This window comes from Cervus elaphus, chromosome 4, assembly GCF_910594005.1.
Source record: "Cervus elaphus chromosome 4, mCerEla1.1, whole genome shotgun sequence".
NCBI classification, from domain to species: domain Eukaryota; kingdom Metazoa; phylum Chordata; class Mammalia; order Artiodactyla; family Cervidae; genus Cervus; species Cervus elaphus.
This window is the reverse complement of record NC_057818.1, coordinates 36,481,522-36,507,684: the sequence shown is the minus strand read 5'-3', so window position 1 is coordinate 36,507,684 and position 26,163 is coordinate 36,481,522. Positions and strand designations below refer to the sequence as shown.

The following is a 26,163-nucleotide window of genomic DNA, read 5'->3' as shown; positions in this document are numbered from 1 at the left end:
GCCCAGAGCAAGGACTGGGAAGTGGGGGGACAGCATGAAAGAGCCTCAGAGGTAGGTTGGGGGCTTTGTTTAAGGGCCCAGGAGCCATGGTCTTCAGGGGTGTTTGGGGAGGGGGGGCTGGAGAATGAGCAACAACCCCCAGGGGCTGTGGGGAAGCTGTGGTGGGAGGGGGCGGGTTAATAAAGTAGGAGATGGACAGAGAGGCGAGCAGTTTCTACAGGGATGGTGCCTGTGGTGGGAGGACGGCAGAGGGGAGCAGGTGAGATGTGAGACTTCGCTGGATGGGGGTGGGAGAGGGGGACACTGGGCAGGCCCCAAAGCACCCCAGGGCCTCTGGATAGAGGCCAGGACAGCAGAGCCCTCGCCCGTGCCCCCGACCTCCCTCCACTGCTGCTACTTCTTCGCAGGACCCCTCTCCTGTCAAGAACCCCCAGCACCACGACGGGGTGCTTTGGAAGGAGGGAGCCTTGGGCTCTCAGCACACACCCAGGAGCTACACATGTGAGAAAGCTCCCGGAAGCCTTTAGTGGTTTAAAGGGCCCCGGCTTGGTGTGCTGGCCCCATTAAAGGGAACATTTTCTCACAATGGAGGCGCAAGTAGGTTGTCTGATGGTAACTGCTTTTCTAACCCATAGAGAAAGTGCATCACAAACCCACCGCAATTAAGTGAAGTGGTCACAGTCCTCTTTCTTTTTTGATTTAGAGCTATTTAGAAATATAAGCAGCTGACTTTGCTTCCAGGGTTTTTTTTTTTCCCTTCCCTCAACTGAATTTTCACTTTTTTTTTCTTTTGAATCCCATTAAATAATCTAAGTGTTCTAGGAGGGAAGAATGAAAAGATGTTTGCGTTTCCAACTCTGCAGCCAACCACTGTTCAGATAATACCCTCAGTGCGTAACCTGGGAGTTTAATATCCTCAAATATTTATAATTATGTAAAAATAGCCCTAAGAAATGTTCAGCTTACTCACAGCTAGGTAATTATCCGTATCCAACATTCACAGACTCAGAGCTGCTTCTCACAGTTCAGGGGCATTCATTTCTCTGCCACCCGAGGCATTCTAGGTATGTGGAATCAGTGGGCAGATCCCTAAAGGGGCAAGGAGATGGCTTGTGCGGGTCCCTCTCCTGGGCACACTGCGGCCCCCTCCCCTGCTAGGGTTCAGATCCCTTTTCCTGGGTTGGGAAGATCTCTGGAGAAGGGAACAGCTACCCACTCCAGTATTCTGGCCTGGAGAATTCCATGGACTGTATAGTCCATGGGGTAGCAGAGTCGGACATGACTGAGCAACTTTCACTTTTCCTTCGTCAGAGCAAGAGAAGTCCCAATGTGCAAAGCAAATGGCGCCCAGCCCCTCTAGTCATGAGGAAGAGTCACTGCATTGTACAAACACGCGCAAAAGGAGGACTCAGTCATTCCCAAGAAATCCTTTAGTCAACCCCTAGATGAAGTCCCACACCAGGAGTATCCATGGAGTCTCAGATGCCACGTGAAAAAGGATGCTATGATCCGACAAGCATGGGGTAAGCACACTGTACTCCGTGGCCCTTTGGAGAGGCACAGCGCACAGCCTCTATTAATACATTTCCCCTTTCCTGTCATCTCTCCTGCTGCTCTCTCTGCTCCACGCACATTTCCAGAAGAATATCAAGAAAACTATTTTCCCTGCATAATTACCCGCCTCCTCCCCACCCACCTACACACATCTTTCCTGCTTTGAAGTGGCAGCTGCTCTGATTTCTTTAAGTGGACTGCACTCTGCATTTACCAGTCAGGTAGAGTTAAAGGGAGGGAGCCCCAGCCAGGCTGGAGGTGAGGGATCCCAGCACCAGCCCTCCCCTCACCAGACCCGCTGCCCCTTGGCTCCTCTGTCTGATTGAGGGTGCTTTCCCACCTCTCCTGGGCTGGGGGTGCAAGGCTACGGGTCCCTGAATGGGTCACCAACTAGCTGCCTAGCCCTCATTCTCCTGAACCCAGGCAGCCCCAGTCTTGACCTTGCAACCTCATTGGAACTTACTGTTTAGTGAGATCAGCTAGCATGCTCTCAGCTGGAGGTGACAGATAACCCAGCCCAAACTAACACAACAGAGTGGGGTGGTTCCTGCAGCCTCAGAGTCCAGAGGAAGCCGATGTTCCAGCCGAGCAGGGCAGTGTCTCCATCACCCCGGAATCCTCTCAGGCCTGCCTGCCTCTGGACCTCATCCCCAGCCTGGTCACACTCAAAACCGCAAATGGGACAAATTTGTTCCAAACCCATGCCCCCATGTCTGTGCTCTGACCACTCAGACAAGTCAGTAGGTCTTTCTCCAGATGATTAAGATAACATGTCTCAGGGGCCCTTCAAAAGTTCCCCTGGTCTGGTTGACCCAGCTTGGGTCTGAGGTCCACCCCTGAGCCAATCACTGGGGCCAGGCAGACAGATGTGCTGACTCATTTCACTCAGTCAAGGCCCACCATACAGCTGGGGGCTGGTGGGACATCCACAGGCTGCCAGGGGAAGGATGGGCATCCCAATAAAATGTGAACAGGGTGCCAAGGGAAGGGAGGATGGATGCCAGAGGCCACAGGGGCAAATGTCCATTTCTCTGGGTAACTCACCTTATCTCTTTGAGAAGCAAAGGTGAGCCTCTTTCTCTGTGCACCTCAATAATGAGATTTCCCAAGTAGGGTCCTTGCCTCTCTTGTGTCTCTGGCACCTGGAACACTGGCTGACCAGCCAGGTGCTCTACCTGTCAGAGTGGGGGAAGGGGTCAAAGGGAGGGAGAAACAGGGCCGCCAACTCCCCGCTGGCTGCGTGTGGCTGGCTCTGGGCTCTGGGTGAGTTGACGGACTGTCAGCCCTGGGACCAATGGAGCCGGCTGGCTGGGAGCCCAGGGCCCAGAGTGACACATGCCCTTCTCCACAGGCCTCGCTTCTGAGATGGCTGGGAGGAGGGAGTGCTTTCACCAACAGATCTGTGTGTGCCCGGCATGTAAATTTGTCACTACCCAGGCTACAGGGGCAACTCAATAAAATTCTGGAAGCATCTGGGGAACGTCTGCTCAGGCCAGGTCCAGGAATGGGTAGTGCAGAGCTCAGAGCAAGTGGACAAGACACAGCAAGCCCCCGCCCTGTGGGTGTAGAGTCTGGTGGATGCAGGCCACAACAAAGCTGGTGCAGAATCAGGGGCACTCCATCACCAGAGGTGGGAGGGGTCCCCTCAGGGCACCCTCTGTGTCACCTAAGGTCTGTCTCTCTGCAGCCAGGAGGAGCCCCGAGGTGTCCTCGTATAGATGCTGGGTGTGCTGGACATTTTCCTTTTACAAACACACGGTTTGTGAGAAATCAATCCAAACCTGCATGTTTTCACCTTAGATGCTAAGGCTTGAAGGGCAGAGCGCCTCTCCAACTTTCCTTATGAGGAAGTTGGTACCTTGGACATAATGTTCAGCTTCCTTGAGAGCTCTTCTTAGTAAGAGGAATGCATTTATTTCTTCAGGAAAATAATCTGTTGCTCTAAATTTTTGAAAACTGCCTTAATCTCTATGCCTAATTCCAGAGTGGATGTGTGTTCAATGTCAAGGGTCAGGAGACAGCCCAGGTCAGGTGTTGGGGCAGTGGCGAGAAGGGATCCTGTGGCTTTGCAGATCCAGCTCCCATTTTCCAAGAAACAGAAAGAGGAATAAAATGAATAGGAGCCACATGGTAGCATGTAACATAAGGGATGCAGTAGGGACTTTGTTAGTAACCTTTCTGGCAGCTCTTTCCCGGATTGACCCCTTCAGTGAGACCCCCTAGAGCCCCTGGGTCTGGGAGTAGCTGGGTCACCTCAGAGGGGCACTCTTGGGGTTGGGATCCATGGTCTGTTCAGTGGGAATCCATGTTGGTCACCCCTGGAGGGCACTGCTTCCCCCTCCCTGCCTATTCTGGTTCATTCACCCGACAACCGTGTCCATTCACCTTGCAAATAAATGTGTCAGGCACCGTCCATGTTTCAAGTTCTGTTCTAGATGCTGGGTCTGAAATGCTAGGCTACCTAATTCTCAGGACTGAAGAGGGTCTCCGTGTTCTCCCCGTTTTCTCAGCCCTAAGGAGGAGGTGTGGCTGAGGACAGGTGCCAAGGAAATTTCCAATCTAGGCTTCTCCCTGGGCAGACTGTGTTCCTAGAATACACGTGGGCTTTTCTCACTGACATGTCAAGCAGGCAAGTGCATACCTATGCCATCCACGTTCAAGGCTGCCTTACCAGACACTGGGAGAGCATCCCTGAATAAATCTCATAGGCTTTAGTGGGAAGAATCCCCAGTGACTCTCAAGTTCATCTCTCTTGTTTGATGGGTGAGCAAACTGAGGCCCAGGGAGGCTGGAGGTTTGCCCAGGAGCCCATTAAAGCAGGACGGGGACAAAGTGGTGAACTGAGTCCTGGACTCCTGATCCCCAGGGCAACAGTTCTATCAGATGGATTAATCAGGAAAAAGCCCAGCAGTATCTGCTGAGAATGAGGGGACTTGGGTGAACTGCCTGCACTGGGATAACTGCTTTCTGGGCATTACATAATTTTCCAGGGTGACCAACTGTCCTGGTTTGTCCACTACTGAGAGACTCCCCTAAAAGTGGGACTTCCGGTGTAACAATGGAAAAGTCCCAGGAACTTCCCTGGTGGTCCAGTGGCTAACACTGCACTCCCAATGATGCAGGAGGTCTGGGTCTGAGCCCTGGTCAGGGAACCAGATCCCACATGCCACAACTAAGAGCTTGCATGCTGCAGCTAAGAGTTCACATGCCGCAACTAAAAATTCCACCTGCTGCAATGAAGATCAAAGATCCTGTGTGCTGGATCCGCAGTTGGGACCAGGCACAGTCAAATAAATAGATAAAAATAAACAGTTAATAATAATGAGAAGTCCCAAATGGGGTGAGTTAGTCACCCTACATTTAACCCTCTCAAAACCTTATGAAGGAACCACCATTGCTGCTTCCATTTTTTTCTTTTTTTTTATTAATTTATTTTTTTATTGAAGGATAACTGCTTTACAGAATTTTGTTGTTTTCTGTCAAACCTCAACAGGAATCAGCCATAGGTATACATATATTCCCACCCTTTTGAGCCTCCCTCCCATCTCCCTCCCCACTTCACCCCTCTAGGTTTATACAAGAGCCCCTGTTTGAGTTTCCTGAGCCATGCAGCAAATTCCCGTTGGCTATCTATTTTACATATGGGAATGTAAGTTTCCATGTTACTCTTTCCATACATCTCACCCTCTCCTCCCCTCTCCCCATGTCCATAATGCCGCTTCCATTTTAAAGATAAGAAAACCAAGGTTCAGAGATAGCACATGACATGTTAAAGGTCTCAGTCAGTAAATAAAAGCAGCAGTCTTGGAACCCAGAAAATTCAGCTGCAGAGCCCACCAGCCTAATCACCAAGTCAAATCAGGGACCTTTCCGAAAAGAGGAGGAAACTTGCAAAATTTGGCTTGTGAGCACATATTTGGGAGACTGTTTTTTTCTGGAAGAAGAGTCTAAGGCACTGATCAGATGTTATAGGGGCTTAGGACCCCATAGAGGCTTAAGAGAAGGTCTGGGGAGGCATCACAAAGATTCCTATACCAAGTTCACGTCCCTTTTTGCTCTGAAGACAGAAAAGGACTCACGTGTAAGATCAGACCTCTCAGGGTTCATGTGCAACCGCAGGAAAATACAGAAGATGTGGGCTGTGCAATTCTGGATGGGTCCTGAGGAGTCATGAAACTGCCTTCCCTGGAAGTGTTTGCAAAGGGGAGAGTCCCTGCTCAGTGGCTATGACTCAAGCTTGACCTCCACCCAGCTCTGGGGGATCTGGGGGTGCGAGCCCTCGGGTGCCCAATCTGGGGAGGCAGGAAGCAGCTCCCAGCTTTACCAGCTCAGCAAGTCCGCTTGCCACTTCCTGTCCTCCCTGCTTTGGTCAGGTCAGCAACTAGTAGGGGGCCTTGGCATTCCCCTGGGAAGGGCTTTTCTAGAATACACCACGTAAGCTAATATTGATGGAGTGGGTGTTTACAATTTGAAGTACTGTGCTAAGTGCTTTATGTGAAAGAACTCATTCATTCCTCACCACAGCCTTATGAGGTAGATACTATTATTATCCTCATTTTACAGGGTAAACTGAGGCTCAACGCTGGTAATGGACTTGCTGAGGTCAGCCAGCTGGTAAGAACTGGCTCTGCATTGGAATCCAGGCAGTCTGATGCCAACCATCCCTCTGCCAAATGCCTGGCTATTTGCTTCTCCTGCCATTATGGTCTCTGTGGCTTGTTCCTCCCCCGTTGGGTGCACAGGGGCACTCTGAATGTCCCTCCCCACAGCTTGGTGCTTAATCTGTTTACAGACCCCCCTTGGGAGACACTACAGACATCAGTACGGTGACAGAGGTCAATGCACCTGCGTCAAGGATGGAAAGTGAGAGGAGAGAGAACAAGATTTCCTCACCCTGACATGCGTGGCATTCCCCAGGATGAGCCCAGAGAAGACAGGAGCGAGGGGCCCACAGCTACTCAGCCTGGCAGGGCAGCAGCGGGGCCTCACCTGCAGGATGAGAAGGACAGCTCTGACCCGGAGAGAAAGGCTCTCATCCACAAAGGCACACCCCAGGTCCTTCTTCCCCACGTTGGCTGGGGAGTCGTTTTCCCACCAGCATCCAAATAAGCATCCCATCAGCTGTGGCTCCTCCACAGCCCCACACGCTCCCCTGAGCTCCAGGCCTGTGAGCTGCCTCCGGATGTGAGCTGCCGCCCAGAGCTCGGGAGTCTGTTTACCACACAAGGGCAGGTGGGCGGCCAAGGGGACCCACAGGGCTGAGGTCCAGCTGTGCTCTGCTCACCCAGCCGTGTGCCCTGGCAGGAGGCCACCTTTGCCTGAAGGAAAGGATGCCCTTCCCGCCTCTGCACAAAGGCACCATATGGGCTGGTGGAGGCCTTGCATTTATATTGGCCTCCTGATAGTTCCACTAGGTACCTGACAGGCATCTCAAATGTTGCAGGATCAAGACATGAGCTCTTGATGTCTGCCCCTTCAACCTGCTCCACTCTGGACTTCTTTCAGTGACGGGCACCTCCATTCACCCAGTTACTCACCCAAAACACTGGACTCTTCTCCTTTTGTTGCCCCTCACATGCAAACCAGTGGCAATTCTATCAGCTCCACCTTCAAGCTGGCCAGCTCTCCTGTCCTCCATAGCTCCATCCAGGAGAAAGGCCACTGTCCTTAAGACCGGTACAGTAGACATGTATCATTTCACTGCCCTGCCTCAAACCCTCTGCGGCATTCCCCACATTCTTAGAATGCTAACATCCAAACCTCTCACAGTGGCTGACAGATGCCTACAAAGTGTGCGCTCCACACTCCCAAATCCTCAACAGAGGGAGCTGACCTGGGCTTATCATAATGGGATCTTGTCCAACAGAGCTTCCTTCCAGGTGAGGGGCAGTGACAGAAAGAGGCTGGCATAGGTCACAAATGGCCACTGGAGGAGGTGAACCCCATTCCAGAGAACTGCAACTGGAGGTTCCTACTGGGGAGGGCATGAAGAGGAGCTCTGAGGAACCCATGCAAGCACCCAGCTGAGAAAGATCCAGAAGTTTCACATCAGTCACAGAGAAGGCCAGGATGAAGGCCCAGCTGCAGCAGCAAGAAAGACCTTCTTGGGACTTTCCTGGTGGTCAGTGGTTGAGAATCTCCTTGCCAATGCAGAGGACACCAGTTTGATCCCTGGTACTGGAAGATCCCCCATACCATGGAGCAACTAAGCCCTTTGCCACAAATGCTGAAGCCAGCATGCCTGGTGTCCGTTCTCCGCAACGACAGAAGCCCCTGCTTGCCGCAACGAAGACTCAGCACAGCCAAAGATAAATAAATGAATAAAAATTTAAAAGGAAGTCCTTCTTGCTTCTCTCTCTACCTCACGCCTCCTCCCTAGTCCATCCCCGAAGAGATGGACTGGCAAGTGGAGGGTGAGCTGGAGCAAGAAAAACAAGACAGGCCCCCCACAACCTCCTTGTCCCACTGCTGGCTTCTGTGGTGAGGCAAGACGAGGTCAAAGTAGGACAGACACTTGATTACGTGAGGGTGGCTGGAAAAGATCTGGAGCGTGCTTGAGAGGTTTTCCGACAGGTGGAGGTGAGACTAGAGAGAAGGCGGGGTTTGCAGAGGCCAAGTCCAGCTCATTTGATAAACTCCATACAGGAAAGCTGGAGACAGAAAAGTGCCAGGTGGTGTCCAGGGAACAATTCACTCCACGTAGCTCCTATGTAGTGCATGCTGAAGGCAGTTTTGGGGATGGTGGTGGGGAGCAGGCAGGGACAGGTCACACCGGCCTAACAGATCAGGTCAAGGCATCTGAACCTTCCCCTGAGGACACTGGGGAGCCAGAGACAGTGGTAGGCAGAGTCCCAAGCTCTGATTTATATGTTATAAAGTTCATTCTGAGTGTGAAGGGTCAGAACTGATGGCTAAGGGGCCTGAACAAGGTCAAGGAGGTGGGATTGGCAGGGAGGGGGCGGACTGGTGAGAAATCAAGGAACTGAAACTGGCAACACATGCTATATTGGTCCTAGGGTCCCTTGCTACACTAATGAGTCACTGAGGCCTCAGGGGAGGAACTGTGCATCGTAGCATGCCAGCCCCAGGCTGGGTCTTTCCTTCTGTTCTCCCACCAGTCCTCAAATGACCCTGGAGGCGGGAATCATCACCCCCACACAGCCAGTGCGGGGACTGGCTCAGAGAAGCCCAGTGATTTGTTGGAGGCCATACCTCTGGGTAGTGAAGCAGCCAGGACTGGCCTCACTACTAGCTCTGAGGCGGGGATCCATCCTTCCTTTCCTGCCACTCACGGGGGAAAGGGGGTTGCAGGAGATCAACTGTCCTTGTCTATTCACTGAGGGACACAGCAGGGCTGGGGCCAGTCTGAGCCACAGGGGCCTGCAAAGTGTCAGGCAGGGTTCTAAGTGTTTCCCGCTTAACCCCTTTAACCTTCTCAGTGGTCCTCGGTGTAAGTTACTATTATGACCCCCATTTTACAGGTGAGTAAGTGGAAGAACAGAGAGATTGTCTAACTTGCCCAAGGTCACACCACATCTGGTAACTGACCAGGCCGGGGCTTGAACCCAGCTGCTCTGGCTCAAGTCTAACAGCAGTGGACGCCCCGCCCCCATTCCTCCAAAGTCCCTCCTGCCCCCCGCATGTATCCTCTCCTGAGATTTTCCATCTCACAGGATGTTCCTACTCCCTCGGCCTGAGTGACCTTGATCCAGCCTCAGCCTCTCGTCATTACCGTGGCCTCTGAGCCAACCCCTAAGCATCTGCCTTGACTTGCTCAAGTGCCTCAGGCCAGGACCTCTGGACCGACCTTCCCTGCCCACTTGGCCTGAGGGGAGTCAAGCAGACCTTCGGGGTGGAGGAAGGGCACCACCCCTGCATGACCCTTGGGGGGTCAGATGAGGGCTGAGAGCTGGGCCCCTGGTGTCCCTCCCACCACGGCCTCGCCACGTGCACAGGCCACAGACCACAGAGACACCAAGTCCTCTGTTCCACCCAGTTTAAAATAATTCCAGCCCTGCTCCACAGCGAGGGTGTCAGGCCACCCTCCTCAAATGGACTTGTGCCTAGGGAGCTCTGGGACTGCAACTCAGGGACCACGATGACCACCTTAACTCCTTCCTCTCCATGGGGACAGTTTCCGGGCCAGACAGCATCCCTCTTGTCTCTACTCTGTGCTCCTCGCCCTCCAGTGGGAGGAGGAGGGGCAGTGGTTCCCTGGGCTCCAAAAGGCCTGGGGTCAGAGGTCCGGGGTCCCAGGGCAGGCAGAACCGGGCCTCAGCCTCTCCTGATCCTTTGGTGTTTCTAGGGGGCCTGTGCAGCCCAGCCCACCAGGAACTGAGATAAGGTAGTGAGGCCTGGCCCTGGAGAGGGGAATGGCAACTCAATCCAGTGTTCTTGCCTGGAGAATTCCACGGACAGAGAAGCCTGGTGGGAAACAGGCCAGGGGTCGCAAAGAGTCAGACACGACTGAGCGACTAACAGCCACAGTGAGGCCTGGAGAGGTAGGAGCTACCTGAGGGCACCCAGGGAGCCAATGGCAAAGCAATGGTTCGGGCTCCAGCCAGTTCCCATAGCTGTGGGCGCCCTGCCCCTTGGACACTCCGTAACCACGCCTGAGAAAGGCCGTGTCTTGTTCTGACGCCCTAGGACACCCCAGTCATGCCAACGAGGCAGTGACCTCGAAGCCTGTTCTCTCCAGCAGTTTTTCCTAACCGCAACACCATGGTTTTCCCTTTCATTTATTTTTCCAGTCATCCACATGAAGAGAACATAAAGAAAACATAATAAAAGAGCTCCTTAATTAGAGATGGTCCATAATGGTAAAGAAGTCTCACTATAAATAGAAGAAATCTGACCTCTCCAAGCTGCCCCTGGGATTAGGCAGAGACCTGCACCCTCTCATTAAGCAGCCCCTCCATCCTATCTCGGGCCCTGGGAGGCAGCTGGGCTGGGGCAGGCATGGGGGTTGGGGGCACCTATGGGCCATGTTGCACAGACACACTTCGAGTGTGGGGGTTTTGGCATCTATTGTGAGCAGCGTTTCCTCTGCTGGGGCGGGAGGCCAGGGACAGACTTGGGTGTAGTTCGTGGACGGGGTCACCTGGGCTTGGACAAGATGCCTGGCCACTCTCTCAGGACACATTCTTAGACATGGACGATGGATGTTCAAGGAGATTCAGAAGCAGCTGGTTCAGCACCCTTGATGGCTAACCTTCCTTGACGGTTTACTGTATGCCAGGCCCAGCACTCCCCACACATGAGCTCATTTAACCCTCACAAAAACCTTGTAGTATTTTGATTGCCTTATTATACAGATGATGCACAGAGAGGTTAAGCAACTTGCCCAGGGTCACCCAGCAGATAAAAAGTAGAGACATTTGAACCAGGAAGCTGCCTCCAGTGCCTGTAGGTCTAACCACAACACGACCCTGCTTCCCGGAGAGGGCTGGGGAAGAGATCTATGTCAGCTTGGAGAGGGGTCTCTGATGCCTTAGCCCCAACTGGTTTGACAGGCCCGGGATAAGGAAAGAGGTAAGTAATAGACTGGCTATGATAGAGGATGACAGGGAGCCATGAGGGAGAGAGGAAGGGAGGGGCAGCTGACCTGAAGGAGGATGTTCCTGATCCGCAGAGTTACCTGGCAGAAGCTACCAGTCACCTCCATTAGAATGCAACATCCCTAGGGGGGGACGTGGAGAGCTGGGAAACAGAAACAGGAACCCACGTGGAGGGAAGGTCGTGTGCCACGTCCTAACGGCAGTGCATGCCACAGGTACCCATCCAAGCAAGTGGGTAGAGAGGACCACATACTAAAGCTGGTCCAGGGTCACAGGGCCTAGAGTCAGCAGCAACTAGGTGTATGGGGGCCCAAGGTCAAAGACAACTAGCATCACGGGTACCCTAGGCAGCAAATCCTCAAGGTCCTGGGCCTTCAGGGTACCACGTCCCCAGGCCTTTGAAGGCACCCAGGGCCACAGATCCTGACACATACCTCCCTCTACCTCCAACCTCCCTGGTCAGAGAATCACCCCTGGCAGATGGGTTTGTGTTCCCAGTGTCTGAGGGCAGCAAGGCTCTGACAGGCGAGGACAGTTCTGCTCAGCATGAAGATGCCCAGCATAGTCAGGGGCCCTGGAAGCTGGTGTGAGGTGCTCTTGGGTGGGCGGCCCAAAGGGTGAGATAGTCTGAGGACCCACCCCTTGGGAGGATAGCACCAGATCACAGGAGGTGAGAGATTGTGCCATGTGGCTTTGGGAGAACTCAGAGCCTGCTAGGGGAGGGCGCTTGAGGGGCCAGGAAGGAGTCACAGACAGGAAAGGCCTGAGCTAAGGCAATATGGAACGGTTCCTCGCTCACAGGCTGCCCTGGGCTGAGGGCAGAGCCAGTCTTCCATTCAGGGCCCCAGAGTCCTGGCTATGTTCAATCCTAGGAGGCATGCCAAACACAAGATGGCCAGTATCCTCACCGGGGCCCCGAGATTTACAGAAAATGAGATGCCAGATGCCACCTTCTGTAGGCCTTGAGGGACCCTCACCAAGACTGCTGGGGGCGGTCTGCCTGATTGTCCTCCGAAGACCCCCATCAGAAGCCTGGCCACAGTGCTCAGGGTGGCCACCCTGGAGCCCTGGACCAGTCCAGACCACTCAGACCCTAGGCATGGCCTGGAGAGCCAGACAAGAGGCCAGGAGAGACAGCTTCGGTCTGGCCTCAACACCCTGCGATCAGTGTCTCCAGCAAAATAAGGCAGCGCTAAGAAGGCTGGCTTCTTTCTCCAGTGTAATACGCTGGCACTAATAAGGCCACTGCTGTGCACATTTACAGAACCTCTGATTTCACAATCACCAAGGGCTTTGCAAGTATTAATTAAGGCTCAAAGCCCCTGGAGCCTGGAGCAGATTCTCATTAACCTCATTCTGCAGAGGCTACGACTGCCTCTACCCCCAGCCCCATGGATGTGGCGAGAGCTCCAGCCCTGGGAGCTGAGCGGGCAGGGCTCCCTCCCCGTGTCTCAGGGTGGAGGGTAGACGAGGCTCTGGGCTCCTGATGACTTTGTGACACTCAACTTCAGAGCCGGGTCTAGATCAGACAGATCGCAGCTTCTACTAGAATAGCCGACACAGAAAGGATTTCCCTCCTTTTGGCTTCTTAAAAAACAACAGCTTTGGGAATTCCCTGGTGGTACAGTGATTAGGAGTCTGTGCTTTCACTGCCAGGGCCCGGGTTTGGTCCCTGGTCTGGGAACTAGATCCCACAAGCTAGCTGCGTGGTGCAGTCAAAAAACACCAAAAAAAACAGCTTTATTGAGATATAAGTCAAACACCACATACTGTGCCCACTGAAAGCGCTCAGTTCAATGTTTTCTAGTATATTCGCAGAGCTGTGCATCCGTGACCACAATCAATTTTAGGACAATTTCATGACCGCATTCTCATGACCACAAAAGGAAACTCGCACCCCTTGGCCATGACCCCTGTTTTCCCAGTATCCTCCCCAGCCCCAGGTAACCACTAATCTACTTTGTGTCTCTATAGATTTGCCTCTTCTGGCTTGTATTTATTTATTTTTATTATGGGAAAATGTGCGTAACATAAAATTTACCGTTTTAACCGTTCTTAAGCATCCAGTTCAGTGGCATTAAGTACATTCACACTGTAGTGCAACCTTCACCACCATCCATCTCTGGAATGTTTTCATCTTTCCAAACAGAAACTCTACACCCATTAGACAATGGTTCCCCATCTTCCTTCCTCCCAGCCCCACTCTAACCACTATTTTACTCTTTGACTCTGAATTTGTACCCTAGCTACCTTGTGGAACCGTATACAATAATTGTCTTTTTGTGTCTTGCTTATTTCACTTAGTGTAATGTTTTCAAAGTTCATTCTGGCTTGTTTATTTATGAACTACTTAAGCCAAAGGTAAAGAAAACAACTTGCAACACAGCTCCCTTATTTAAAAGGTCTTCCCTGTAGCTCAAACGGTAAAGAATCTGCCTGCAACGCAGGAGACCCGGGCTCAATCCCTGGGTCAGGAAAATCCTCTGGAGAAGGGAATGGCAGTCCACTCCAGTATTCTTGCCTGGAGAATCCCATGGACAGAGGAGCCTGGCGGGCTACAGTCCGTGGGATCACAAAGAGTTGGACACAACTGAGCGACTAACACTACACTCCCTTATTTAAATCACATATCCCTGATCTGTTAAATGTGTCTGTTAGCCTCTTGCTATATTTGCTGTTTTCATCCTTTTTTGCTGTTGTCTTCCTCGGAGCTAATCCACTTGTGTCTTTCTTGTTTATGTTTTCATATTTTCATGACCTAAGTTTATAACCATAGCAACACATGGTACTATTCTGTGTCTTTACAACATATTTAAACGGTGTCAGATATTGTCCCATCTTGTCATTTTCGCTCCACTCCACACTGTATCTCTGAGATGGAGCTGTGTTGGTCTGGGCAGCTCTGGTTTGCTCATTTCTCCTCCTACACAGTGTTCCTGGGCATTGTGTACCCCACTCTGGCTTTCTTCAGGGGGTTCCCACATTTGGATTCTCACAAGAGAAGCTAGGGTCACTCCCATCTAAGCTGGACAGACACAGATATGCTCCCAAGCAGTGGAGCAGCCACCCAGCAAGAAAGCTGAACGTGGCAGTGGGCCCAGAGCCTCCACTACTCACACCAGCGCAGGCTCTGGGCTTGGAGCCGTGAGGGCCACGGCCTGCCCTCCTGTGCAGGGGCCAGCACCACAGAGACGGAGCAAGGGTATCATTCTTTGTTCCATGACCTTGGTCTCTCTTTCTGGGTTGCAGACTCCCTCGAGAGGCTCACAAAGCTAGGATTTTCTCTCCCCATGGAAATGCAACCACAGAGAACCTGTAAGCTCACCCACTGGCCCCCAGGGTTGGGCTCCGGTCACCTCTTCCCATTGGCTTCTCTAAACAACTCGGGGAGCCGTGTGGCTTGAAGGTGTTAGGGAAGTTTGGCTGGACCTTGTAAAGATGCTTGGTAACTGCTTGCTGAGTGAGCGGTCAAGTGAATGGGTGGATGACAAAACACACAAAGCCTCTGGCACAGTGTCTAGTAGGTGCTCAGAAACAGTGGCTGTGATTAACATGTGTATGTTTTTAAAGTTAGTTTTAATGAAGTATCTTTTACATAGAGTGGAATCTACCTTTGTAGTATACAGTTCTATGAGTTTTGATAAATACACAGTCACATGAGCACCATCATACTCAATGTATAAAATATTTCCATCACCCCAAAAGGTTCCCATGTGCCACTTTGTAGTCAAGAGCCCCAGCCCACCCTACCCCAAGGCCCCAGAAACCACTAATTTGTTTTCTGTTCCTATAATTTCGCTTCTTCCAAAATCCAGATGAAATCAATAGTATGAAGTCTTTGAGTCTGGCTTCTTCCACTCAGCATAATACATTTGACATTGATCTCTAGTGCCACTCATATCTGTAGCTGTTTTCTTTTTATTGCTGAGTGGCATCCCGCTATGTGGACGTACCACAGTTTGTTTATCCATTTGCCAGCTGAAGGACATTTGGATTGTCGCCCAGTCTGGGGCAATTATGTATAAGGCCACAATAAATGGTGGCATAAAGGTTTCTGTGTGAACCTAACTTAATTTCCCTTGGCTAAATATCTAGGAATTGGGGTTTCTGGGTCATATGGTAAGGACAAGCTTAACTTTATAAGAAGATACCAAAGTGTTTTCCAAATTGGTTGTGCCATTTTGCTTCTCTTGAGCTATGATTCAGAGTTCCAACTGCTTCGCATCCTAACCAGTACTCGGTATTGCCAGCTTTTTTTTTTTTGACCATTCTAGTAGGTGTGTGATGGTATCTCTTCATGACTTTAATCTTCTTTCCCCCCATGACTAATGATGATGAATCGATATGTTTTATTGCCAGTCAATCCTGTGGCCTGTGGTGTGTGGCTGACCAGCCTCCAGGTACAGATATTGCAGGGGGAGTGCGGGGAGCACCCCGGTCACCATGAGGCCCAGGTGGGGACAGGAGGCAGGACTGGACCTGTGCCAACAGCCCCATTTTGCTCAAAATGAGTGGGATGCCTGCTGTCTCACCACGCTCAGCTCCTCACCTGGGATGAACTGGCTGGCGGGGTGGTAACTTGGCTCAGGCTGTGACAGCTGGTGCTGAGAACACCTTCAGCTACCCACGGCGGCCCCACTCGGGGCACAAATGCACTTGTGGTACCAAGAGTAAGGGTGAAGGATGGGGCAGAGCTGCCCACGGCAAAGGCTCATTCAAAGGCCACACTTGCTTCCCATGAGCTCCACTCCACACCTGTAAGGACAGAGGTGCTGCCCCATTTTATGGGTAGAGCTCCACGAATAGGGGTATCTACTTCTGTACCCAAAATGAGCTCTCAGTGGCTCCCAATAAGAGCCTGTCACCCTGCCCCACACCCAGCTTCTGCTGCCTGGAGTCTCAAGGGAGGCTGCAGGTGGTAGGGCCTCAGGCTCACCTCACCAACCAGAGATATCCAGACCTAGGTCTCCTGGCCTCCCCCATCTTCCTGTCTTTTCCATTGACCACAGCCGCAGCTGGTACCCCGAGTGAAGCACCTGCCTGGCCCCACCAGCCCAGCTCTCTGACCAGGCCTCCACTGTTCATCCCCCCTACCCGTGCTGGCAGACTCCAAAGAGATGATCTCCCCCTCAGGCCTCACTCCTCCTCGTTCCTGGAGGCCTCCAACCTCCACTGTGGCCCCACCCAGCTATAGATCTGCTGGTCTGGGTCTTGCTCACCTCCCACTTCCTTCTCTGGCAGCCTCCCTCACTGGCTCCGCACCCTGCCTGAGACTGGTAGCGGGACAGGAATAGAGAAGGCAGGATGTCCACAAGGGCTGGGGCAGCAGGGAAAGCTTCCTGCAAGACCTGGAGGACAGAGCGGGCCTGGGAGGAAGCAGGGGAAGCCTGGAAGAGGGAGGAAGGGATGTCAAGGAGCAGGAGTCGAGTTACTGCTGGGGCTGAAAAGGGCGTGAGGGGAAAGGGTGGAGGAGGGTCTGCCACATCTGAAGGACTCTACGTTTGACTCTAGAGGAGCTTGGTGACCATCAGGAAGGCCAAGGTCAAGGGCTTACCCAGCTTGTTCATTTCTTCCCATCATCCCCCATCCAGACCTGCTGGAGCCCCGTCGCCCTCCCTCCCATGATAACTGGTGGAAGGCCTGGGGGCTGCAGGCCCATCTGTCTGGCCACTTGCTCCTCCCCTTCCATCACTCACTCAGCAAACAGCCAGGGAGATCTCTTCTGCCCCTGAGCAGGCAAGGCCTGAAGGACACAGAGAAAAGCCCAGAGGACGCTTTGTGGGGGTGACTTGTGCCTTAGGGCAGGACCATGTCCCTCTGGATTGTGTACCTCAAATCTACAGTTCCCAGGTAGCACCGGGAGGCCTGGGGAAGTGTTTGCTGCACAAACAGCACAGAGATCACAGCCCCCCTCCCCGGGGCATGCCCTGCCCACCAGCCCTTCCGCATCTCTCCTCACTCACCCAAGGCGGGAGGGCAGCCACCCCAGGTGGGCCCCCCCTGGCGGTGCTATGGAGATTTACAGAGTGCGCCCTCCTCCAAGTTCCCCAGTCGTCGGCAAGAATTCATGCCATGGGTCCTGGGATGCCCAGCTTGTACCATCTGGCCTGGGGCCAAACACCTCATCACGGGCCTCCTTCCTGGGGTTTCTCAGGCTGGCACCACCAGCCAGTGCCTGGCGCTGGTCTTTCCCATTGAACCAGGGGAGGGCCACCCTGGACTGAGGATAATAACACCTCGGGGCTCCTGCGCTGCGTGCCAAGCACCGCCCGCTCAGCACAAGCCTTCTCTCCTGGCTCTGGGCTTCTCCAGCTCCATCCTGCCCTGGGGCTCCTCACCTGTGCTGTCCATGCCTGGACCACTTTCCCCACACCTGCTGCCATCATGGCAGTAGTCTGGGGGACAGGAAGGCCCTATCCTCCAGCAGGCCTGACTGGGCAGGCCCTGAGAAGTCGCAGTGATTCAATGGGCAAGGGCAGGAAGGCCTGCTGGTGGTGCTGCAGGGCAGGGAACAGGCCAGTTCTGAGTCAGTGACCACTGGTATCCTGTACCCCACAATGCCAAACACGGAGGATCCTGGGGAGCCCTCAAGGCCCAAGTGAACAAGTGTGGCCATATCTGCCAGTGCTTTGACTCCTCTTCCAACCTCTCCAGGCCTCCATTTCACCTAACAGCAAATGCAGGGTTGAGTGGCCACCTCTAAGTGCCCTCCCAGCTCTGATAAACTAAGGTTCACTCACTGTCAACCCTCAGCGTCAACTAGTCCATGAGTTGCATCCTGAGCAAGAGAAGCAGGAGTAAGCATCTCTGACCCCTCTTCCCAAACCCAACTCGGGGGGTCTGTGCCCAGTGTCTTAACCCTCCCAGGGTCCAGATTGAGGCCGAGGGAATGCAGACAGAAATACCAACTTGCAGACCCTGTGACCGGGGTCTGGATCGTCTCAGAGAGGAGAAGGGATTGTCTCCCCTGGTCACCCCGTGAGGGTGGTGCAGGGGATTGGAACTCAGGACTCTCAGCTTCTCCGGCATGACCCCCATGCTCTAGCCTCTACATCAGACACACGCACGGCTCCTGCCCATGGCCCCTCTCAGCTCTCCCACCTAACTCCACCCATGCACACATTTTGAAGATGAACTCTGGTTATGGTGAATGCCATTCTGAGGTCACCTGTGGACTGAACTCTCTGCAGGTCAGTCTAAATCACAGAAACCTGCCAGGACAGTGAGTGAGTGATGGTGAGTGAGTCCCATGGACTCACTGTGAGTAACCAGAAAAAGGTTACATGACAGCAAGGCTCAGGGACCACGGCCAAGACTCAGCTCCTTGGCGTCATCAAGCTGAGTCCTTTGACCTCCCCACCAGGCTCTGGCTTCTCCTCCCTTCCCCTCCTGCCCCCCAAGGATGGGGACTCTATGGAAAACTGAAGCCTTTCCTTCCCAGAAGTTCAAAGTTATGGTCCTTGACTGTCTGAGGAATCCTGGCAAGAAGGGACAGCAGGGCTCTGTTTCACAGGTGACTGATAGCCTCCAGGAGTCAGTCTATTTGAAAGCTATCAGATAGGAATCACTAACATCCCGCTGGGCCAGGGAGATACCTGCGGTCCGTCCCCACCTTTGCCTCAATGAAGGATGGCTGCCCAGGCAGGAGGTGATGGATGGGTGGGCAGGAGATGTGTGCCTTGACTCGCTCCTGAGCCAAATGGCCATCCCTCTATTCCTCCAACCATCCTTCCATTTATTTTTTATGCATTCTGGGCTTTGGTGGGAGCTGGGGAAGAGAAGTGTCACTAAAGCCGAGACAAGAAAGGGCTGGTGGCCATGGGTAGTGCGGACTCTCCTCTTCCTACAAGAGAGTCCCTTCCTCGTCCTCTCACCACCACCAGCCACTCAGATACCCCTCGCCTCTTCCTAATGACCTTCCTGCCCATGGTGTGTCCACACTCAAATCCATTCTCTGCTTTGGCTGCCAGGGTCCCTTTCTAAAACACAAGCCTGATCTAATTACCACTTGTGCCCCTCCCATAAATGCCATCCGCATCCCTTAGCAGGGACTGGAGGGTTTCACAACCTGACCCCCACCTGCCTGAGTCATCTCTGGTTCCAAAGAGGTGTTGATTAATGTTGATGAATGATTGAATGGACAAACAAAGAGCACACTCCAAAGTCTGGCGGGGCTCACTCACACCATACAAACATCAGGATTCGGAAAGGCCAGGCCCCTGCAGTGACCAGAGGGACATTGACGTCAGCCTTGCCTTCTAGTCCTAGACGCTGCTCCACAGCTCCAGCCTGAGGGGAATGGGCCCTCAGATGAGCAGCCTTGACCTGGGTGGTCCCCAGGGTTCTAGAGCCTTTGGTTCTATGGCTCTTCCTAGGGAAGTCTGACCTGGAGGCTGCCTCCTTGGAATAGGGCCCTGAGCCAGGGGTCAGGCCTCTCTCATAACTGACCGGGGCCCTGACACCAGCTGAAATCACTTATTAACACACAAATGAACTTCTGTGGAAACTGGGCTGTAACTGTTGGACTGTGGCTCTTTGGGCCCAGAGGAATTTTCTCAAGTGCTGAACTAGAGATGGCTTAGTTCATTACCCTCGGGTCCTGTTCAACTCCTCCAGCTTCTGGGGCAATATCATTGACAAACAAGTCTCTTAAGATGATACCAAGTCTGACACCATCTTCTGGAAGGATTTCCAGGAGACCCCTCCCTCCCTGTCTTGGGCCTGAGGAGTGCATGTCTCAGGGATTCAGTTGTCATCACCAGCTAGACAGATGCAGTGGAGATTCTGTTCTGAGGGTCCACCCTACATTTCATAGCCAGTCAAGAAAGGGTATGTGAAAAAGTCATACATTGTTCATGGGAATGTGAAATCAAACAACCACTTGGAAAATAGTCTGGTAATTTCTTTAAAAGTTAAACATATACCTATCATATGACCCAGTCATTCCATTCCTAGCTGCTTACCCAAACATTCACATGCAGATATTCATCAGCTCCAAACTAGAAACAACCCAAATGTCCATCAGCAGATGAAGAAATAAACTGTGGTATAGTCCATGCAATGAAATACCATTAAGCAATGAAGAAAAATTAATTATTAACATATACAACATGGATGAATTGCAAAACAAATACGCTGAGTGATAAGAACAAGCAAAAGTAGTACATACTGGATGAGTTCATTTCTATAAAATTCAGAAACATATAATCTAACCTGTAGTGACAGAGAGCAGAGATGGGTGGTTGCCTGGAAACAGTGGGGATGGGATGGAGGGATGACAAAGGGGCACAAGAAAACTTTCGGAGGAGATGGATGTGTTCATTGGCAGTGGGGATGGTTTCACATGTGTACACATATACATGTTATATACACATACACATTAAAACTCACCAGATTGTACACATTAAGTATGTTCAGTTTATACATGTCAATTATACCTTAATAAAACTATTTTTAAAAAGGAATAAACAAGTGAGTCTCCTTGGACCTTCACTGCAGCCTTCAGGACAGAGTCCCCACTCAGCTTGGTCTCCAAAGCCTAGTTTCCTGCAGCCTGGCTGTTCTCTCCAGTCTCTTTCTGTGTTTCTCTACTGCATGGCAACCAGTCAGCTCTGGCTCCCTGAAGGTGCCAGGCCCCCTACGGCTTTGTGCGCACTGTCCCCTCCAGCAGCTGGGTCATCTGCTGCCTCATCCACACAGAGAACTCCCCCTGTGTCAAGCCCTGCTCAGCTGTGCCCTCTCTGGGGAAGCGGGTCACGATGAACAGCTCCTTCCTCTGCGCCCCACAGCCCAGGTACTCAATCTGTCACCCAGCATTTGTCTGTCCCAGCCAGACCAGGGGTTCCATGAGGTTAGGGACACTGACATGTCCATCCTTATCTTACCAGCGCGAGGCACATGGACAACCGTGAGCCTTTACTCAGAAGATTCCACCTGCCCAAGAAGGTGAGGTGGGTCAGCATGGGGTGAATGTGAGGGGTTCAGAGCTAAGGAGCTAAGAAGTGGGGGACTGGGGCAGAAGGAACAGCTCCAAGGAGAGGCAGAGTGCCTCCCTGGGAAGGGGGAGGTTTGGGGTTCAGCCAGCGCCTCAGGCCAGGTGGGGATGGGTGGGGTGCACCCCTTCCTCCCTTTCCAAGGGAGCACAAGCAGCCTTGGCAGAGGAGAAGGACTGACTCTGCCTCTTGGCCCCAGGATTCTTCGAGAGTTTCCAAAGTCTGTTTGTGCCCCAGGTCAGGTGGGAAACACAAGAAATCCCATCTGTGGTGAGCAGCTCAGAGGAGCAGAGTGGGTGGCAGGCGCTACAGTGATTCCTGGACACCGTGAGAGAGAAACGCCACAAAGGGACCCACAGGAGGGCCCCGTGCTATGGGTGACTGTCAGCCAGTCCTGACCTCATCCTCCATGGTGCAGGGGTCCTGAGCGAGTCTCTAGCTGGACACTGTGCCAGGGTGACCCCTTTGCCACACAGCCCTGCAGCCTTGACCTTTCCATTTAGCGTCAGCCTAAGCTAAGCTAGCTCATCTTTGTGTTGGGAGCCGGGCCATGCAGGCAGATGAGCGCTCCCACTCAGCCTCATCAATCAGGGAACAGTGCAGAGGCTGAGCGCAGAAGGCCTGTGGGAACCCAGTCGTCAGGGTTCAAATCTGGGAGACTAAATACCAGAAATGATGCCCCACAAGCTTCTAGGCTGGTAGCTAGAGACACAGGTGTGCTTGGGGCTAAAATTCCTGCACCTGAGCAGCATATTCGGGAGGAAGGACAGTCACGAGCCAGAGGCAATGCCCAGGGTAACAAGCCTGGGCTGGAGGCAGAATGCTGCTGTTCCAACTCTGGTCAGACTAACTCCTGACACCACAGGCAGACGATCATAAACACTGCATTTCTCTCAGAACTCGAGTATCCCTGTGGGGGACTGCTCCCATTCTTTACCCCTCAGGAGAACCACATGTGAGCTGGCTGTTCTTGGGTCCCATCCTAACTGGTGTAGTAACTGGTTTCCCACCAAAGGGCTCATTAAAGTTCAGTCTGTCCTTGAAGGTAATCCTGTGACACCTCCCTCAGAAATGGACCTTCTAATGTTGCATTGCTCGAAAGTTTCTCAAGCTGGCATCACCAGGTGAGGTCCTATAAACTCATTCTTAAGTCCACATACTTTGCTTTGGAAAGTTGCCACGATTCTCAGCATCTTCCATTTCAAAGGGCCTGCAACTCACTGCCTTTCTTTCATTTCACAAGTACTTTTACTGTGCCTGCTAACGTGGAGCCCTATACTAGATGCCTCAGGGAAGACAGAGGAACACCCTACTTCATGGAGGTCGCAGACTGCATTCAGATGCTCAATGATCCACAGAGCCTACAGAGTTTGGTCCAGCGCGCCTGGACCTGGGGATGTGGAGAGTAGGAATGAGGGGTGGGGGGGCACTCGGTCCTGTTCACAAGGGGCGTACAGCCCAGTGGGGGAACCAAGAAGCCAACACAATCCCAAGTGCTCTGTGAACTGATGAAAGAATGTTCCAAAACAGGTGTACCAGGAAGGAAGGTTGGGAGTAGCACTTGTTTTATATATTCTCATTCAGAGCTCACTCCCCAGCAGAATTAGATGAGCTGCATCTTTTGATTGGGAGTGTCAAGGGTCAGGGCCAGCTTGTGGGGAGGTGCTGCTTGAACAGTCTCTGAGTAATAAACAGAGGTTTTCCAGGTAGGTGAAGGGTGAGAGGGCAGCCCAGGCCAAGGAAACAACACAAGTAAATCTCCGAAAAACATCTTATGATGTGAGATAAGAAGCATCTTGAAAGAATTATAAACTTTGCTATGGGAGTTCAAAGAATTCCAGAAAAATTCCCAGATTAAAAAAAAAAAAAATGCAGTGATGTTTGCCTCTCGATACAAGAATGGGTGCTGGCCTGATTCTCCTCCCTCTGCTTCTGTAGGGAATGTCTTGGAGACAGCTCATGCTGAAAGCCCTTAGTAATGTTTTCCTCTGAAGACACACCGATTCCCCACTGGATAATTAGGATAGAGTTAAACCTTCCGGTAAGGTTCGAGAAGGATATTGCCTTCCCCCAAGGGCCTAAACTGCCACAGCCCAGGGACCAGGGCTCCTTAATTGATGCATTTTATCCCCATTTGAATCTCATTTTCCATTTTGTAAGGGCTTGTACCTTTTTTTAGCTAGATGAGCTTGTTTAAAAGCTGTCTATTTTATGCATGTGAACAGGTAAAAATGGAAAAAAGGGCTGCACTTGATAAGACAGTGACTTCCTTCTATAAAGTATTCTATAATGAGTGAGGATGGTGTGACTTCTCAATCTTACAGACCTTGGCTGCTCTATAGCCAATGCAATGGTCTCCAACCTGCTCCCACCCCACCTGACTCTGAGATCAAGAAGAATCTCTCTGGGCTGGGACCCTGCAGTGCGCACCGTCAGAATGGATGTCTGAGAACCGGTGCAAGGGCCATGGGGACCAAAATGATTGAGGTTAAGCTCAGGGAAGGACAGGAGGGTCCCAAACTAACACCAGATGGGGCTGGGGGGCAGGATACTGCAGTGTCATCCAACCCTGAGTTTCAGGAATTCTCTTTGGGAATTTTATGTTATCCATAAAAAGCAGTATCTATGACCTTGGAAACATACTAAAACCCTCTGCAGTCAGGGAGAGCTGTGGTGACCCAGGCTAACACTGGTGGTGGGGTGGGTAGGGGTGAGAGAACTGTAATGGCAGCAGGTGGAGGGGTCAGAATTGACTCTGGGGAGAGCCCGCACAGCCTCCAGGGGACTCCTTTGTTCCAGCTCCTTGGGTCAGAGAGAAGCACTCTGACCTTCTGGCTCCAGAAACTGGTTCCTCTGGGAATGAACACCTCCCAGTGATCTTTTAGACCCAGGGGATTTTTTTTTTCCCTGCCAGAGGCTAGGTTCACAAGCCAAGTGTGAACAAACTGCGCAGCCAAACATCCTTGGAGGCCTGATAGGTATCATTTCTGGGGATGCTGCTGAGGCCGTGGGTTCAGACTTCACCAGGGGCCCTTCATACTCCCCAGCACTGAAGCTGGTAGTCAGGGACCTCCTCTGTCACTGGCAACCAGCCCAGCTTGGCTGTGCTACAGACCTTCATGTGGGGGTCAAACTTTAGCTGGTACCTCAGGGGTTGAAGGAAGATACACAACTCTGGGCATTAGCCCCCCAGGACCTTTGGCCTCAGACTTAATGACTGGGCTCCCGCTTTGTCCCAAGGATCCAGCCCCACCAGGACATAAGAGGAAAGGGAACAGCTGTTTACTATGCCAGGAACAAGCACTATATGTAGAGTTCTGTCTTTACTTTCATTTTCTCATTTAATTCTCCCAGCCACCCTTTGAAGTAAACAAGACTGATGCCCAGAAAGGAAAACTGACCAACTCAAAATCACACAGCATGAATATATTGTGTAGCACAGGGGAATACAAACATTATTTTGTAATAACTTTAAATGGAGCATAACCTATAAAAAATATTGAATCACTAGGTTGTACACCTGAAACTAATATTGTAAGTCAACTATACTTCAATCTTTAAAAATCAAACAGAATGAGAAGCTCCTCCAACTTCTGTTTCAGAGAAAACAGGTGCTGAAAACAACCCAAAATACTAGACAAGACATGAAAAATCCTTTTTAAAAAGTATCAAAAAACTGGCAAGTGAGAAAGGAATAAGGTCAATATCAAAGGAGAGGCAAGAACTGTGAAAAGTAAGGCGCACCAAAGTCATTTTGGCTTTGTGAGTGTTGGCAGCTACAGGTATACGTGAATCTCAGTCTGAATGGCCTTGAGGGGCAATGGGGACAAATATTAAAACTCGGGGCCTGTCACAAGTCGGGGATCTACCAGGAGACCCTCTGTGATTAAGCCGGCACCCTAGGGGTAAGGCCTCACCTCCAGGGGAATGCAAAAGGAGAGGGGAGGGCGTGTCCCTGAGTGCTTGTAACCACAAGCTAGGCTGCTTACAGAGTAACTGCCCAAATTCATCTCACTGAGCGGTTCAAAAGGCCTCAAGTCCTGAATTCAATTCAAAGGACTCCTGGACTGCTGCCTGGCAGAGGGTAAATCCTCTCTGGAAGAAGGCAGCTCCACCCCAGGCTTCAGCAAATAACCATCAATAAAATTTCAAGTAACTTTGAGCAGTACACAAGTCAAAACTAACCAAGTACACAAGGAAACAATGAACAAAAATCAGCAGAGACCACAGACATGGATGTACAACAACTTCAGAGAGTGGACAAATTATAAGCCAATCATGCATACTAGGCTTAATGAAATAAAAGACAAGCTTGAAAATATCTGCAGGAAGTAGAAGACTATAAAATGTGACCAAACCAATTTGAGAAAGAAGTAAATGGAACTTCCAGAAATACAAAATCACATAACTGAAATTTTAAAATGCAATGGAAAAAATACATATGTATATATAACTGAATCACTTTGTTGTACACCTGAAATTGACACAGCATTATTAATCAACTATATTTCAATATGAGTTTTTTAAATAAAATGCAGCAGAAGATTAGATTTAGCAAAAGGGACAACTGTGAACTAGCAGGTGGATTAGAAATAAACAACAGAAAACAGCACAGAGAGACCAAAAGACAGAAAAAGAGTGGTGTATCATTAGTAGGAGTTCTGGCCAGAGAGGAGAAAGAAGAGAAGAGAGGCAATACTTGAAGACATACTGGGTGAGAATTTTCCAGAACTTGTAAGAGATGCCATTCACAGAGGTTAAGTATCCCAAGAAATTCCAAGCAGGATTGAAAAAAGAAGGGGAAATGAAAGAAATACACCCTTAAACACATAAAGTAAACTGCAGAAAATACACTCGGGCTAGAGAGGGAGAATCAAAGAAAAAGTCGGTGTGCTTAAATTACAGCTGACTTATCAATGGCAACGACAGAAGCTGGGAGTGGGAGAGACCTGACAAGCCAGAATTCTTTATTCGGTGAAAGTAACTCATTCACTCTGTGAAAGAGCACAAAACAAACACATTTTTCAGACAAACAAAACCTGAGAGAATGTATAACCAGG

The 26,163-nt window shown here is 51.4% G+C and overlaps 1 protein-coding gene across 2 annotated transcripts in view; it reads right to left on the bottom strand.

The window, feature by feature from the left end:
• ZFP90 (ZFP90 zinc finger protein) overlaps nucleotides 1–26,163 on the bottom strand; it is a 161,492-nt gene that overhangs the window by 108,290 nt on the left and 27,039 nt on the right. Inside the window, exon 3 of one of the 2 annotated variants that reach the window (XM_043898905.1) lies at nucleotides 5,303–7,220. The exons of the other annotated variant lie outside the window; for it this stretch is intronic. Coding sequence (XP_043754840.1) covers nucleotides 7,164–7,220 — 57 coding nt within the window. The 3' untranslated portion in view covers nucleotides 5,303–7,163. Of the gene's footprint in view, nucleotides 1–5,302; nucleotides 7,221–26,163 lie in introns of those variants that run through there. 2 annotated transcript variants of the gene reach the window in all.